The sequence below is a fragment of the Echinococcus granulosus genome (genome assembly GCF_000524195.1).
Source record: "Echinococcus granulosus chromosome Unknown EG_S00014, whole genome shotgun sequence".
Taxonomy (NCBI): Eukaryota; Metazoa; Platyhelminthes; class Cestoda; order Cyclophyllidea; family Taeniidae; genus Echinococcus; species Echinococcus granulosus.
Window position 1 is genome coordinate 833,845 of NW_020170394.1, and position 17,333 is coordinate 851,177.

The 17,333-nt window shown below is 38.9% G+C and overlaps 2 protein-coding genes across 2 annotated transcripts; both read right to left on the reverse strand. All coding sequences in view use genetic code 11, as the record gives it.

Annotated features, from left to right (window-relative positions):
* Nucleotides 1-2,406: 2,406 nt before the first annotated feature.
* Nucleotides 2,407-10,022, reverse strand: EGR_02967 (hypothetical protein; the record flags this gene model as incomplete). The annotated part of the gene is made up of 7 exons (XM_024492216.1): nt 2,407-2,532; nt 3,234-3,563; nt 4,344-4,473; nt 5,237-5,538; nt 6,017-6,201; nt 7,085-7,200; nt 9,955-10,022. 7 exons carry the CDS (start codon nt 10,020-10,022, stop codon nt 2,407-2,409), a joined length of 1,257 nt encoding a protein of 418 aa, XP_024353411.1.
* Nucleotides 10,023-15,468: 5,446 nt separating this feature from the next.
* Nucleotides 15,469-17,161, reverse strand: EGR_02968 (Ubiquitin-conjugating enzyme E2; the record flags this gene model as incomplete). Its single annotated transcript, XM_024492217.1, has 5 exons — nt 15,469-15,804; nt 16,248-16,319; nt 16,359-16,491; nt 16,527-16,577; nt 17,001-17,161. The coding sequence occupies 5 exons, from the start codon at nt 17,159-17,161 to the stop codon at nt 15,469-15,471; spliced, it is 753 nt and encodes a 250-aa protein (XP_024353412.1).
* Nucleotides 17,162-17,333: the final 172 nt, after the last annotated feature.

Genomic DNA, 17,333 nt, shown 5'->3' on the forward strand with positions numbered 1-17,333 from the left:
CGTATTTTGTCTTCTTTCGTCTTCAGGGAAGTCTCGGGACGCTACAATTAATTCCTTGCGAACTACCCAAAGCATATATTCATCATGTTTTCGGACTTGTCAAATAAAGTGCCTTAGTAAAGATGATTCTAAGTAAGTCGGCAAAATAAAACCAGTTAGGCCAATGTTTTACAAAGCAATTAAAATATTACAACTAAAGTGAAATCAAAGTGTAGAAATTGTGAAAAAAAAGTCCAAAAAACAGTGTTTTTAGGCCTCACAAACTGATTACTGTTCCTTAAAATAGAGGAAAAATGTGTATACTTGACAAAATTAAAAGCATATCAACGTCGTATTGGTGCAACTTTCACCCGTCTAAACTAGATGATGTTTGAAAAAAATAACCATACATTAATATCCTTAATTGTTTTTCTAAACAAATTAGACCTAGGTAGAAACAACCATTATATTGCGCTGAAAATCTTTTATTTGATGCAAACAAAAACATTCGTTTCTAGTCGTACCTGCGCTAAATCACGGCGAAAATTTCAAAAACAACATCCAATGATTCGGTTCAAAAGTAAAGTAGTTGACGTAATCACACGGAACGTGGTATCTCATCCCAACTCGGAAAATGTTACAACTTGTCACAACTCAAAAAAACTATAACTTTATCGGTTAAAAGATTATCAAGTTCTTATTTTGGCTGGCGGTGCATTACTGCTACCACTTTTTCAGGAACCGAAAAACGAACATTTGATGTGATTCACTGTTCACTGCGAAAATAACATGGCGTTGTTGTTGGAAGAGATGCTCATTTGTTTCGAAAATCCTAGCGCGTATCATCAATAGTGTAGCGTCCCGAGACCTTCCTGAAGACGAAAGAAGACAATACTCGGGCAGAATATATACATTCAGCACTGAGAGAGTATTTGGGCTACTGGCATGGCCCGAAGACCAGCCTACCCGACGTGATACCAAGGCCAATTCAAAAGTCTCTCCTCGTCAACACCGAGGGATGAATAAACATCCTATTACAATGGAGCATTGAGGAAGACTAGTGCGCAAGTGGCATACCTGCATACGGCATTTTTTGTATGTATGGAACAGTTAGTAATTTTTGTGTTACGTTAACAATTCATAATCGTATTTTAATATGAAATTTATGTCTTCCAAAGGGACGCAAGTTTTAGGTTCTTGAGCCGCACTGATGATCACAGGGGAATGAAGGCTCCACATCCGCATGCAGTTTGCGTACGCGCACGTATAAAAGCTGAGTTACCAGATTTACATCAAACGCCCAAGATTGATTCATAAATTCTCTAATCGAACTCCCATCACATAGGGTCAAGTTAGTCCAAATCGGATTTTAAATTAATGTATTTTTAAGTCGTGGTGACCTCAATTAATACACCATTGATAAATTGTGAACTGAAATCGCCTTCTCTCAGTAGTGGTAATAAATTTGGAACTTTTGAATTTGTATCATGGGTTTGTGTCGTAGTTTGATATTTTAACCGTATGTTAAACTATGCGGGCACTTGAGTCTCTCAAAGCAATTTTTTACCCTGCAGCATGGCCTTCAGGCCATACCAGTAGTCCCGTAACTCTTCTATATGTCGATAAAATATGTTCTGTTAAGCTGCTTTGGGGTTTTACGACTTCACGGAAGACTCGAGACACAAAAATTCCTCAATACTTTTTAAATTCCCACATAAAATACAACTTGTTTAATTGTACAAGGATATTTAACCTAAAAATAATGCTGCAAAGATTTACTAACCCGTTAAATATCCACAAAAAAATCGGGGCTGTAAATGGGGTAACCACACATTGGTTTACTAATCTTCATTTAATTTCTACAAATGCAAACCATCTACTCGTGGGATTAGACGGACAGTCCACTTGATATGACACACCTTTCATTCTGGTCCACGCCAATGAAACTTTTCCTCGCCTAAGTAAAAAAGCTGTCTGGTCTTATGCCTTGCCCTGTCATTCACTAAGAGTATTGCCAATGCAAGTTCTAGTTCTAAATCGACTTGCGGTGTCGAGGTGCCTAATCCCCGATTTTCACTAGTACATGTTTACCGTTCTCAAGAATTTGAGTCACTAATTCCAGGCTGCCTTTGCTTTGGATCACTTGGCAGTCAAATGGTTTATTGGCTAGCATTTAAAAATTGGCCTTCAGGAGCGTAGTTCACCCCATTTTATTTACTTATTCCAGTATACTTTATTGTGTGCCTAATGGAATAATAGTGAGGTGGCAAAATCTACTCTAAGTACGGTACTTTTAAATTCTCTCCTCCGATTTTATGCCCAAGGGAATAAATAATAGTTATGATGGCTTTTATTTGATGTGCCGCTAACATATAGTTGTTTATGCAGTTCATTGATGTTGGAGAGAAATAATGTAACAGAACTTGGTCACAAAGTGGTGAAGGTTCTCCTGCTATGCATTTCCGGAGTTATTTGCGGTGGTTTGAAATCGGGTCCGTTGATGAGGTCAACCAGGATGACAGGCGTCTCGTACTCATCATCATCAGCTCGCAGCTGTAAATCAAATTTTTATAAAATCACGAAATGCAGGATGGGACATCTGAAATTATAAAATATTGTGATGTTATCCTTGGTTACTGTTTGTTCAATAAAATGCACTAGAACTGTTTCTCTCCGTCATATAAAATTGACAAAAGGTTCTCACATTCCCCAAACTTACTGACAATTCGCTCCGTTATCGTGATTACGTTCAAAACCACCAAATGTGAATGGGGAATGGGAATGGGGAATTTGCAACGTCTTACTGGTTCTCCTTTAGTTTCGCAAATGCAACCTGTCTACTCGTGGGGCAAGTCGGATTTGTCATCACGCGAGCAGTTTAAACTCATGCATTGAATTAACCTTTCAGAGGTCCTAGATGACAATTTGAATCATTTGGTTCATCAGGGAATAAAGACTGATTAGTTTTTTTTCCTGTCCTTGTCATTCACTAATGGAGTGTTGCAACACTGAAACCTTGTATATTTTGCCGATACAAGTTTTGGTTCTAAACCGACTTTTGGTGCCTAGGTGCCGAATCTCAGAGTTTTACTATTACACCTTCACAATTCCCAGGAATTTTTGAATGGCTGGATCTCATTTGCCTTGACTTTGTTTCACTTGATAATTAAGTGGCTCATTGGCGTAATATGTAAAGTTTCATCACAACTCACGGTTCACAGGACTTGTGAAATAAGCGAAGGTGCCTGACTTACTTGCAGGTAATATTCGAGAGAGAACTCAGCTGTAATTATAGTTGGTGTGGAAGGATTGTCTAATTTGAAATCTTTCACCTCCCAGTACTTCTTCCATTCTTTGGATAGGCCGCTCCGATTACTATTGTTAAATTCTCGCAGAACTTCCGACTTAGGTCCAGTCTTCTCTTCAAGTTCAGTCCATGGTATAATCTCAGTCTCTTCCTTTAGATTGGCAGCACGACAGTTCACTCTGGATATCAATCTCGCCTCCACTTTTTTCACGTTATCCTCCCTGTCTCCCAACACTGCCTTAATCATGTCGTCACGAGTAACGTACTTCTTTGGAGCCTGTTTGGAAGTACAAGTCAGAAACAAAAAGAAACTGCTAATATCAAAATACTTATTTGCAGTGACAATCAGTTGTATCTCTGAAACCAACTGCTACATACTGCGTGAATTGGCTCATTGTCTGCGTCATTACAAACAACAAGATAGACTCGTAGTTGAGTTAACAAGCGAATACATGAGTAACATACAAGTGATTGGTGAAAGGACTCCCTTTACCCTAAAGTCATTCATCAAGATTTTGCACTTTTCCTCAAGGTGAAGGGTATTTGAAAAGCCTGACAGTTTTACTTGTGTACTAGATTTCGTGTATTTTATGGACATCCACGTCGTGTGCCATAACGGTCTCCCAATGGACCCTCAAGCAACGAAGGATCATGTTCTCAAGCACACTAATTTATTCAAGTTGAATTTTAAGTCACTCACATTTAAACATATGATGTCAATTTTCTTTTGACTCGTAGTTGTTTTATGCTACTGTTTTATAGTTTAACGCACAAAGATTTATAGGATTAACGTAGGAAAAAGGATGACGAGAACGAAGTAAACGTTTTGCTTTTATGCTATAAGCCTGCTAAATTTTATGGATGAGCCTGCAATGTTTCAAAAAAATATCACATGAGTAATAAAGTCCTAAAAACAGTTAATTGTGCTTAGCGGGGTTCATTTGAAATAACTGACAAAGTGATCCACTTATTAATTTTATTTCTTATGTAAAGGCAATCAACCACGATGCACATTTCATGCTGCAAGGTAGATGTCATGAGACTGAGATAATCTTACGGCCATTTCTACGTCCTTGTCAATAAGGTGGGTGCCGTTGTCCGCCGAGCCAATCGCAGGTATCCAGACTGGAATTGTGCCCGTTTTGTAGAGTCCTCCGTTCAAAACAATGTGTGCACGCATTGATGAGCTTGCATGAAGGCAAAAATACTCTTTGTCACAGAGCAGCATTAATGTTGTCCTTTTGTAAGGCATACTTTTCCAATGCCCTGGAGCTTTCGTAAAGCGAAAAAAGCGCAAAACAAGACAGATCCTTTGTTAAGTCTGCACCACCGTCATTGATTTCCGCACACTACCCACTCACTGATGGTGGGCATGTTTGCATGTAGTGACTCGGTTGGGTGGGACAAGAATTTCACCGGGGTTAACCTCCCCACCTGTTTTGTGGAATGTCATTGGTCGATTCATCAGTTTCGATGACTCCCTGTTCGTATGCTTCTGATGTGAAAAATTGCATCTTTTGTTGAAATACCCCCTTTTCGGGTTATTTTCTGCATATAATCACTAATTTTTGTTGTCTCAAATATTGAAAGATTGAACAACTTTTAGATTGTAAATGACCAAGACACACTAGAAGTGTGCTACGATTATTTTGTAAAGTTAGCATTTAGTGTTAAATGGAATAATGTGAAAATGCCTCACAGGAACGAAAATGCGCGCACCTGTAATCGAGGCTAGAGCGCGATTAATGCCTTCGTAACTTCACAGCTCTGCGGAACCCTTTTGACAACCGATATGTTATTTAATTCAATCTTTCTTTATATGCTAGCGTAAGTTAACGTTTTTAGTGCTCTCATTTCTCCCCTTTACCAACCGTTCCATTAAAAGGCATGATTTACCAACAATAGCATCGGTACTCACCGGAAATGTGCAAGCGTGCACTTCTGACGTACCTATGAATCACTGAGGTGCCAGCTTTGGGGTTGGCATAAGTAAATGATGGAAATTCAGACTCAGGAACGAAGAGATCCAGGGGAATGGCGTACTTCCCCACTCCAAATCGCAGCGGCCGACTGACCGGATCGAGAGTAGTGACTTTTTTCGATGCATATGGGGTTCGTGTGTTATTGCCGTGGCCATCTCGATAGTAGTCATCGCGATAGTAGCCGCCTCCATAAGCGACGTTTTGACTGCGGTCATACGACCGGCTCGCAGTTAATGGTAGATGAATTATCGGTTCTGCTCCTCTGTCATTCTTAATATTTGCAGTGAAAGGTTTACCGGTAAGCACGTGTAAACACGTGGAAATGTGATTGTCAGTCGTTAAAACAGTCCCACTTGTCCTGTCTGGAGAACTAGCGTTGACATTTTAAAACGACCAACTAACGCGTATTTACGCTTAATGTACTTACAAAACAATTTCAGAGTACGCAGAATCTAAAACACACTTTGCATGTTTCGAAATAGATTAATAAAGGTTTTTAAAAGAATAAAACCTAAGACAGTTTTCAAAGCTTTTTGTTGGACTAAGATATGAAATGTTGTGGAACATCTTCAGTGCAGTGTCTGCGATCTAAAGGACCTCCAGCTTTCATTCATACTATGTTGCCTAATGAAAACGATAACAGAATTTGTGAGATAGCTCAGTGTTAGCTATCCTTCAATGGATAACACAATCAATAATTTAAATTTTGACATCTATCGTAACCGTGCGGTGGTGCTTCATCATGTACCACTTTGACATTTTCGTTGGGATATGTGACGACCAGGACTCTGGCGAAGAGTAGCGTAATCCTTTCAACGCGTGTGAATGCGATGAGAGAAAGATAAGTCCGTCCTCTGAGTCTGCGGGATGGTGGCACCTCCTTCGCCTCCAACTCAAGACGAATTAGGTCAGCCGGAACCAATCGTGTATAATCTGCATCAACAAGCATAAGGGAATTTATCGGAACCTCATCATTATTTGCTTTGCTTAGCACACTCAAATGTATATTCTGGTGCAGTTTGCCACTGGAAACTACTTCTTCTGTAAATTTACGTTTAGGTAAGTGTGTAGCTGCTTCTTTGATTATTAGAAGCCTAATGGTGTATGTTCTTTAAATTTGCATCGGTGGAGCTCTACATGGATGAAAAGTCATTCATAAAAATGCGTGTTGATAGCTGATGCGAGATTATGGGGATATCTAAGTTACTAGAAAACTTCCCGATTCTTGGAAAATTGTAAATAAATAAAGCACTACAAAAGACTAGGTGGTGTCATATTCTTAATTTGTTTGATAAAAAAAAGAGGATTCAAGAGATAGGATTAAACGTTATACAACATTATAATAAAACGAACTCTGATACGCTTGACTGTAAGCCATGGACGAGGAGAATAAAAATGCTTTAAAAGGCTTCCGTGATGGTTGCACTAGACCCCTCAAAATTGACCAATAGGCAGGGTGTTCCACTACCTACTGGAAGTCCTTTTGCTCGTCAGCCTCCAACCAATTGGTATTTCTGCAGTGGCAGTCACTCTCTTTCAAGGTAATAGCAATCTACAGGAAAATACAGTTTCTGGTCACTCATCCTTAATACATAAACTCATTTAATCGCATTAACGTCACCATAACTCCCTACGTAGCTGCAATAGGTGATATTTAATTGGTCTTTACTTTTTTAGCAATTGGCTATAATGCTTATGTCGGAACGAAAATACCTCATCACTTTGGTAGGCCTACTAATTTGATCCCTTAAGTCGGCTCCTATGGCTTCTGCCCATGTCTAATTCAATTCTATGTATGAAGCACAGCCACTCATACCACTGCACCCCGAATATCCTCTGAAACCGTTATGAAGCGTGCCAATATAGAAGAGGGATTCATTATTGGTGTGGAGAAGAGTTAACAAACCAAAGAGGAGGCATGAATTGAAGAGTCTGAAGGGGTTCATGTAGTTACAAACACAGATAAGCCGTTATCAGATGGCTTCAGTGAAAGCTCCACTTTAGTCAATATTGTGAGACACGTTGGTTGTCCTATGATATTCTGGCGTAAAGTCTTCGTGCTCGATCCAAATACGGTCAGCTTCACCTTAAAAGGGTTATTTTCCTGGTATTTTAAACACAGCAGGTGACAAGCAGAATGGTGTGGGGCGGGAAAGCATAGAGATCACATACGCATTACAAAGCACACTCATCGTTCCATGCGTATGTAAACCAAGTCTATGGGAGGGTATTTAAAAGAGAATGATTGATACTTGACATACTCCCTTCCTGCGGCACATATATGAAGCAGGAAGTGAGTTTCTCATCCAAACTCTGCTACAGTTGGTTTGTTAGAAATGTCGGCGAAACATTTCACAAACGGTTCGTTACAAAAAGTGATTGGCAGAAGTTAAACCACTAAAATAGCCCTGAAACATTTCTAGTAGAAAAAGGATGATTTCGTATTCATTCTTTTGAATAACAGTGAGTAGCAACAACAATCGGTTTTATATTAGAAGAAGGGGACACCTAGACCCTGATGCCTGGTGAGCCAGTGCAAAACGCCAATGGCACCTCACTTTAATCGGCGTCAACGATTTTCTAGTGAAGATTTTAATGTCTACTTGCAAAAACTCAATAGGAATGGCTGGAATAGCTCAAGACACCATTTAAATTTTCCGCATTACCTGCGCCATGACAGCTAATCTGGGCTCACTGTCAAGCAATTTTAATAGTTCTTTGAGAGATTATGTCTGGTTCAAGAATCATCACACTTGTCAATTTACCTGTCACCTAGGCATTCCTGCAGTATTGCCGCATGTTCCACAATCACATAGGTTTCAATCGTTTGAATGATTTCCCATTAATATCAACGCCCTGTAAATGTACAGCGAATCTGACGAGTGTATGCTCAAATTGTAAATGAATGAAGGGATAAATGAGAAAATGAAATGATAAATGAACAGCTGAATGAATGAAAGATTAGATGAACAAATCAAAGAAAAATTGAATGAATGACTGATAGTATGTAAGAGTGAATGAATGAATGTTTTAACGTATGTATGTATGAGTAAAAATTAAAGAGTGAGTGAATTAATGAATTAAATGAATCTATGAACAAGTAAATGAAAATTTTAATTAATAAAAAGCGGTCGAATATATGGGTGGGTAAATTTATAAATTAATGAACAAAAAGTGAGTGTTAATGTGATTTAATCTATTGCCTAATTGACGACAGAAAGAATGAAAAAACAAATGCATGAATGAAGGTATGGGTGAATGAATAAACGAACGAGAGGAGAGATTGAACGAAGGAATGCAGGTATGCGTGTCCATGATTGGGAATAAACATATTTATTTGCTTATTTATTCATAATAAAATAAATAAATAATTGAATGCAGGAATAAAAATCAAGAAATGCTTGAACGAACTATTAAATGGATGAATGAAGTAATGATTTAACTAATGGATTAATAAATAATAGTAAATACAATTGAACGAATAAATGAAGTGAATGATTGATTGAATAAATGAACGATTAGATGAGTTATTCAATAAATGTGTGAATGAATACATGATTAAGCGAATGAATGTAGGGGTGATTAAACAAATTTCTAATTGAAAGAATTAACAAATAAGTGAACAGATGTATGCATGAGTGAAAGAATAAATGAGTGGCTTAATCAATGAAGGGGGAATCAATGTACAAGTAAATGAATGCATAAATAAATGGGGAACGTATAATCTAAAAGCATGAATAAGGTAATGCCTAAATAAATTATTTAGAGATAGATTAATTAATAGACGATTGGATGAATGTATTAAGGAATGACTGAATGAACCACTAATGAACAAATGAATACATCAAGGAATTAGTGAATATACGGATGATTGAATAAAATAATGATTAAGAAAATGAATTAATGAATGGAAATAAAATTAATTTATGAGTGAAAGAATGGGTGAGCAAATGCATGGAATAGTCAATTGGTTGATGAATCTGGAGTGAAAAAATTAGTCTTTGGATGGCTATTTGAATATGTAGTGGAATGAATAAATGGACGTATACATGAATGTATGAATTAAGGAATAAATTAGTTGATTGATAACTAAATGACGGAATGAATTGTTAAAAGATTGATACGTTGGGTGAAATAATGAGTGAATAAATGGGGGAGTGAATTACTTAACTAATTGGTTAATTAACTAACAAATAAGTGGGTGATTATATGAGTGAGTGCATGAAATAATTAATTAACGTAGGAATTATTTAGTCAATGAGTCGTCCGAATAAACAATGATTAAATGAGTAAATGAATAAACGATTGATTGAAGCAATAAAATAACGAATTAGTTGGTTGTCGATTACATGAATAAATGAATATACGTCACTTGTGTTTCAAGCGTGGACGAGACATACTTGAAGTGTTACAATTTCAGTCAATTTTTTGTTGGGAGCGCTGTTTGTAAAAACACCAGCCTATTTGCCATTTATCAGATACACATGGCTTATATTCCATTTTACCCTTTTCGGAGGTTAGATGAAGATGCTTTTAAGTGACTAGGCCTTGCCTGTGGAAAATACACACTCCACTTCAATGCTTATGCACTTCCATCTTCATTTTTTAATGCAATCGCAGTTCATTGCTCGGTGGTACTTATTAGAGTAAATTGTTTTTTTTTTTAGTATTTTTAATTTTGCTTACTCTCTTGCGGCATCAACTCGAACACGATGCGCAATAAGCAATTGCCATGACCGCAGACCTTGTATCATACTTCTCTTTTTCATATCGGCAGATATAAATTAGCCCAAGAGACATCATTCGTGCTTGACTTTCTCACTACTGTCTTGCTTAGTAAACACATTCAGACTCCACTCACCGCACATGATACATACTTTTCTTCTGCAGCTGCTAACTTTTACTGCTATTATCCACTGACGGAAATTATCATCGTCTCTGAAGTGGTTGCAAGATCTATGCACAGTCGTCTATTAAATTACTTTCACCTTGATTAGATACTTATCACCTGTTCCAACACATTCTGATAAAAGGGCCTTTGGGGATACACCAAATAACCTTGCATACTTCTCTGGGATTTTAAGTTTGGCTCCTTCAGCATCCATTTTGACATACCATCATTTCTATTAAGATATAGGGCGTAAAAGTTGTATTTTTGGGTTTAAAATTAGGCTAGACTTTCATCACACCTACCTATTGTGGTGTCGGTCGCACTATTAACAAGTGACAAGCATACTCTCATATTTTACCGCAGTACGACTCAGAATTGTCAAGATGCAGAAGCATGGTTAGATTACGGTGCTTACGCTCATAAGTTATGGCATCATTGTCTAGCTGAAATGTTTGAGTCTCGTAATATGAACTTTCCGAAATGCCTGTCCTCCAATACCTTTTGGCAACCGCCAGCGATGGTCCAAATGCTCGACCTAAATGGCAAAACGGTTAATTTTTAAAAATTTGTTCGGCAAGTTGCACCGTCTGTATAAATTTTGAGCCTTAGCGGTAAATCTCACCTCCGCTGTGTGACTATAACCGTAAACATTTTAGTTTGATAAATAATGGCTTCTGGCATTACTAAGGTCCTTCCTGTAGGTTCTAAATGCATATTTTATGAGTTTTTATTCTTAAATAAACTCATGATACTTAAACCTTGTGCTGTGCCTACCTGCTATAAAATTTCTTCTCAAATGTTATTCTGTTTGCTTCTGTTACGCAAACATCACATGACTAGGTGTCTTTTAGAGCGGAATACTTAAGACCGTCTCCGGATATTTAAAACTCTTTATTTTAAGATGTTCCCACCTCAAGCAACACTTATGACTTCCAAATGCTAGTTGAAGCAGTAAGAATAAATTTGGCAAATGCTCCTGGACGCTGCGCTACCTTCGGAGAGCCTGGGAGATAAAGACTGGCGGGCGCATACGTAAAAATATGCTTCCGTTTGGCTTTGATCAACCACACAGCGAACTCGGGACAATCAAGCGGCTTAGAGTGGGAACAATTTTGTAGATTTGACTCCGCTCATAATTCATCGGCGTCTCGACTATGCTTATGCCGATGAGGAGGAATGTTTAACAATAGTGGGTTTAACTAAGCGTGTTAATTCCTACTGTTTGCGTGAAATCTGCAGTTTTGGCTTTACAGATACTAGAAAAGAGCCGCATTTTGGAAAACGTTTGAAGAATAAAATGAACTTGAGCAACTTCATCGCTCTAATGTCTTTTGAGAACGTTTATGAAACAGAAGTTCTTGACGTCAAACTGTGCATTGAGTCATCTTGAGCGACTCCTTGGACGAACGCCGATAACACCAAGTGAGGTGGTTTATCTCAATCCATCTTAAGATGGATGTTGGCTGCGCTCATTACCCACAAGAAGATTCACTAGTGACTTTATAACAGATTATAGCAATTTAACATATAAATTTTGTTATCAACTTAAATCACGCAGAACGCAAGAATCTGCCTTAACAACACCAAACCGGCAAGATTAGACGTCGAAAAATGCAGCCATGCTGGCATCAATTTGCAATGTATTCTGAAAGAAGTTACTATTCATGACATTGATTGGGCTTCGTAAGCCAGAATGGGTGCAGGTGCATGCCATTCTCTTTTGGTTTTTATTATATTCTGGAATAATATGAAACATCCCAAAACCCCTCGCAGAGTCCAATTCGTCGAAAGCTCAGTGTAAAATACTCTTCTTAAACGGAGTGTTATTTACTACGTTGTAAAATTAAAGAAAAGTCTGCTCAAACGGCTTATTGTCGATTTTTCGTTCGGATTATTTTCTTTTAACTCCTGAGCATGAATGCCATTAGAAAGTAGTTCTTGTATGATTCTCCTTTTGCGCTCTTATCGTAAACTAAGGCAGGCAAAACATCTTCATTAATTAGTATATTTAAAAAGTTAAGCTTATTGAAAATGCATTTCTTTTTATATTTGCATGTTGGTGAATTAGTCAAAATACTCACATCGGAATATCGCAAATGATGTGACTATGCTTATCTGGGGTGAAGTGGCACTTTTGTCAATTTAACAGATCATTATTCCTAATCCGGCAAAAACAGCTCCTCACTACACCACATAGACGCCTCCCAAACGCGATTGTGGCGTTGTTGTGTGCTTTATTTGAAGAGTGCTGATATACGTGTTAGAGCATGATTAAGGTATGAGATAGTTATGCTCTCTTCTTCTTATATCCGTAAAATCAAGGGCAATAGCAATGCTGCTGTCCGTGTTCGGTCAACTCCCTTCGGAAATTCAAGGTCTTGAGACATTTGCTGGATATCGAATCAGAAAAATCATGGAAATGCAAATGCTTTTATGCTTTTTAACGTGTGAAATACGGAAGCAATGTAAATCAGTGCGTTTTGTTAATTATCATACACTCATAGTCATTATGGTGCACTTTAGTGCGTAGGTTTACCAGCCAAAAGTTTCCATGGTCGATGCGTATGCGAAATGACCGAAAAAGAAGTGTTTCACTTGCTACAATCGCACACCAACGGCACAGACCTATCACCGCACGGCAAACACCGTCTTTCCTTTACTCCTCTCATGTCCACTCATTTTGGTGTCATTTTACCACCCTGGCTGCGTTACAGTTAACCGCATATCCCCCCTGCGTCCTTTCGGCATACATCTAAAATCTGCAAAACTGACACGCTAAAGCTGCAATCTGCCAAATGTAGCAGCATTAATTGGAATTAAACTTTATTTGGAGAAGTCGTAGTTACACTATAACTTTAAATCCACCAGTAGCTACAACAACTGATGCATGCATACTTTGTTTTTCCTCTTTACCTGTGCCTTTTGTTTTTGCAGCACAAAGTTGTCAATGCCAAACTCAAAGCTAATTGAAGCCTGCATGACGGGGTGTGTTTTCAAATAAAGACACGGTTGTATGTAATAGTGTTTATCCAAGAAACTTTTAAAATTTCCATCACACTCAGGTATTCTAGCCTCTACAACAGTTCCCAACTTGAGATCATGAAAGTGTTCTTTCAACGCAAGTCTTTGAACCGGGGTTTCACTGACAACTACCATCTATCCATCGTCAATTCTTTCAAAAATTAGCTCTTTTTGAAGTTACAAAGTGAGTTAAAATACTATGAATTGGTTTGGGATCAGTGATCTAACTGTGCTTTAATAGCAAAGTTTAATCAAATTCTTCCTCACGCATTAGACGTAAATTCAATCGACTCTGATTCAAGTTGATGAATGTCACGGTCATTTATGGAAAGCAAACTAATTGCTAAATGTCGTTCCTACATAAACCGATCAACAGCTGATTGACAGTCCACCTCCATCCCGTACTGTTACCCTGATCGACTTGACGCGGACGCCGCTTGTAGGTAAAAGTAGCTTTACGGTGATTCCAAAAATCTTTCAAGCAGAAACAGAAGTAAAGTGAGCCAAACTCACAAAAGCAATAATGTGATTAGGGATGCATAATTATCTCCACTTTCTTTACGACTAGGGGCCTGTGTGATGTTAGTGGGGCCGTTGGGCACAGCATAAATGTTCATAGGCTTCCAATGATATCACTCTTAAAGCTTTCAAATTCTCAAATTTTTCGAGATTCGTCATTACTGTTTCTTCTCCCAGTGGTTGAAGAAGTTATGATCACCATGGGAGCAGAAAAGTGCTTCTATGGCACCCAGTGTCAATGCTGCAGTGTCTATAGGTCTGAAAATGCATTTTGATCACATTGCACTCCGTTCATACTACCACAAAAAGGGAAAGAGCTTCAATAGAGACTGCTGAATTATCACTTTGTTCAAATTTTACATCACAAAATGCACTAAGCGTTAAATTACACTTAACAATAAGCAATCTAGAAGCGGCCGAAAAATTTCGTGATACCTAGATTTCAGCACGTTCGCGGGTAATATAGGCTCACAACAGCAGACGCAGCTACGAGAAACAAAACTGTTTACGGTGCACACCTTTGTGTAAATGACCCCCACTGATTTGTCATTGATAAACTAATTTGTTTTAATGCCTACGTTTTATTGTATATCCAAGAAAGAATTTACAAAATGCACTGATTCAGTTTTAATGGTTGGCAGATGTCACTTAAACTGTTTCATTGCGTTTATATAAGCCATTATCATGGCGTCTTCACAAAAGAAAGAATAATTCCCACCATATCATATTTCACCCTCTGACTACTTCGTTAAACATGATTTTGTGAACAATGGCGACCTGAAATCGGCTCTCATCACGCGTCGACATGAGCGAACGTAACGCAAAACTTCCAGCGAGTCAGACCCGGCCCAGCATGAGCGAAACCGTCTTGACGATTCTTATCGAACGATAGTTACAACTTCGCATACTTACTGACTCCCTTATCTCTTCACAAATCAGCCTGCAAAGAAATCGTGGATGCTCTCATGCTGCCTTTTTCGAGAACAATTTGCATAGTCTTACCCAGAAATACGATAGCTGTACCGCTTTAGTTCACGTAGAAGGCAAATTGTAAGGCAAACGACTGTTTTGAATGTGGGTCAAACGACTGGTCAGTAAAAGTAAACCATGTTTAAGAAGGTGCTTAAGTAGGGCTAAATTTACTCGGCACTTCACCTATTGCAATCTAAGAAACTGATGAAATATAAGTGGGAGCCACCCAACACGCTCACTATCAGCGCGTCCTCGAGACAGATGCACCTTTCCAGTACTTAAGAATCACATCTTTATCAAAACAATGAAGCACCCGCTGCGAAACCCCCAAACCCTGCTGCATATTTCGGAGGTTAGCTTTTCTAAAGTAGGGGTGGCACTCGCTCAAGTAAGTCGTTTAAGTCCCTGGATAATGCCCTATAAGTCAAGAATCCACCGGTAATCGCAGACTGCCAGTGCATTCCTTACAACAAATCCGATTCGGAGCGACACCTCACGCCCTCGCAACTCAATAATACAACCTCCGCTTTCCTCCTGAAAAAGTACGCCGCGCATCACTCACGGGTAAATCATTTAATTTTGCGTCACTTTGCCTTCTGCAAACACCTAGTGGTTTGGTACAGATACGTGGGTAAGCTCTTGACTGCCCTCCGATACTGAGTCCAATGCTTGTCGGATCGCTCCAGCCCAGGTTGCTGTCAACAAGTTATTAATGACTATAACAAGCAACATTTTTACATACAGGAAATGTATTTCAGTTATGTACAAAGAGAATAAACAGGGCAAAATAAACGGTTTCATTGGTTTCCATTCGAAGATTCAACTGAAGGAGATGTAGAGGAACTAGTATTTTCATCGTCAACTTCGGGACTGCTTTGAGCTGCTTCAGTGTCTTGAAGGGTGTCTGAGGCATCCCCATTGACCGGACGAGAAGAGGCACCAGAGTAGTTGTAAGTGATGGCATTGGCATACTTCTTGGTCCACAGCTTTGCAGTTCTGTCGTGTTCCGAGCGATTGTTGACATACTGACTAGCAATGGAGCCCACAAGAGGGTCGGCTGGATTGCAATCCGTGAGAAGAGAACAGATAGAGAGTAGCAACTTGCTTATTGTTAGGGCAGGTGACCAATTATCCTGTAAACAAATAGCGAATATTGTACTTTGATGGGCACTCAAACTTTGGATCTAATTTACTAACATGGAAGAATGAAGAAAGCAAGACCAAGAACTTGGTCCAGTGAAATTAGCCCCTCTAGTCTGGTTTACGCAGGCCACTTAACGAACCAATGCAGTTCATTGAAGTAACTGTGTAGTTATAAGGTGCGACTGCCTTTGGAAAGAGCCAACTGAGAAAACCAACAAGAGAGGATCGCTGACGGCACTGACTGTGCGAAACTACATTCAACGTGATAAAGACACGTACTTTCAAAGCCTACTAATATTTAGATAAAAATAAAACTCCCTGTGACTGTAATGCAAAACTGCAGCTACTGCAGCCAAAATCGAAACACCGAACATGTCCGCTAACAGGCACTTAATGCAGGCACAGAGACGTTATTCGAGAACATTCTACTTACCTTCAGAATGTCCAAGCAAATAACCCCATGACTGTTTATATTGCAATGATAAATGCGAGTTTTGAAGGTTACCTAGTAAAACTATAAGGTGGTGAAAAAAGTCCACCTCACCTTTGGTGGTTTAAATGGGTAATCTAATGGAAAATGGATGTCTAGATAGAAAATACCACCCTCGTAGACAGAACCAGGGGGGCCGAGGATGGTTGAAATCCACTCATAGAGATTGTCTCCACGAGGAAAAGCACTAGCAAAATGCTTCAATAATGAATTAAAACTTACGAGCAGTTTGGGGGAGGATCATTACTTATTTCGGATAGCTCCTTTTGAATCCTAAAATTGAAAAAGAAACGGACTCTGGTTGCAAACGCACATGTAAACAGTTCTTAGTTTGACTAGGCGAGTAAATAAAAATTAATTATTGAGAAGCGGGTAGGTTGGATGGTCAAATACGACCAATTCATAAGCACATCGAATAAGGGAACAGTAAATGATACAATTTTACAATGCCAAATCATGCAACTGTATGCCTTAATCTTACCTAAGCCAAAGACAGCATTCGAAGGGAGTTGTACACATAGATTTAATGCATGAATAGGAAGATAGTGGAAATATAACCTGATTTTGCCCTCGAGGTCATTATAGAGCAGTACTTCAATTCAACCGACATGAGTGACACTAAGGTCGGGCGCGGACAATGCGCAGACCAAAAAACATTACGATTCACGAAGCACCAACAATGGCACACAAACCTACCTCTTTAGACTAGTATTCATCGACTTATTCTTCAATACAGCAGCTACGGAGGACTTATGGGAAACCTCACTGTTCGAGGACGAGCTGTCCGTGATATCTCCACCGAACGCTTGGCTATGAGATCGCTTATTTGAAGGTCGAGTGCCTTGTTGCCGAGACATTATGCAGCACAACTCCTCAATGGAAGCGAAGTCAGAGACAAACGCCGAAGGCGCAGGACTGAACCCAGACTTCAAATTCTAGCCCATTTAAACACAGGGAAAGACAGTCCATGTGCTTTATACCCAATTGGGTTATTTCATTTTTCACGGCAAAATTAAAAGGTTTACTTTA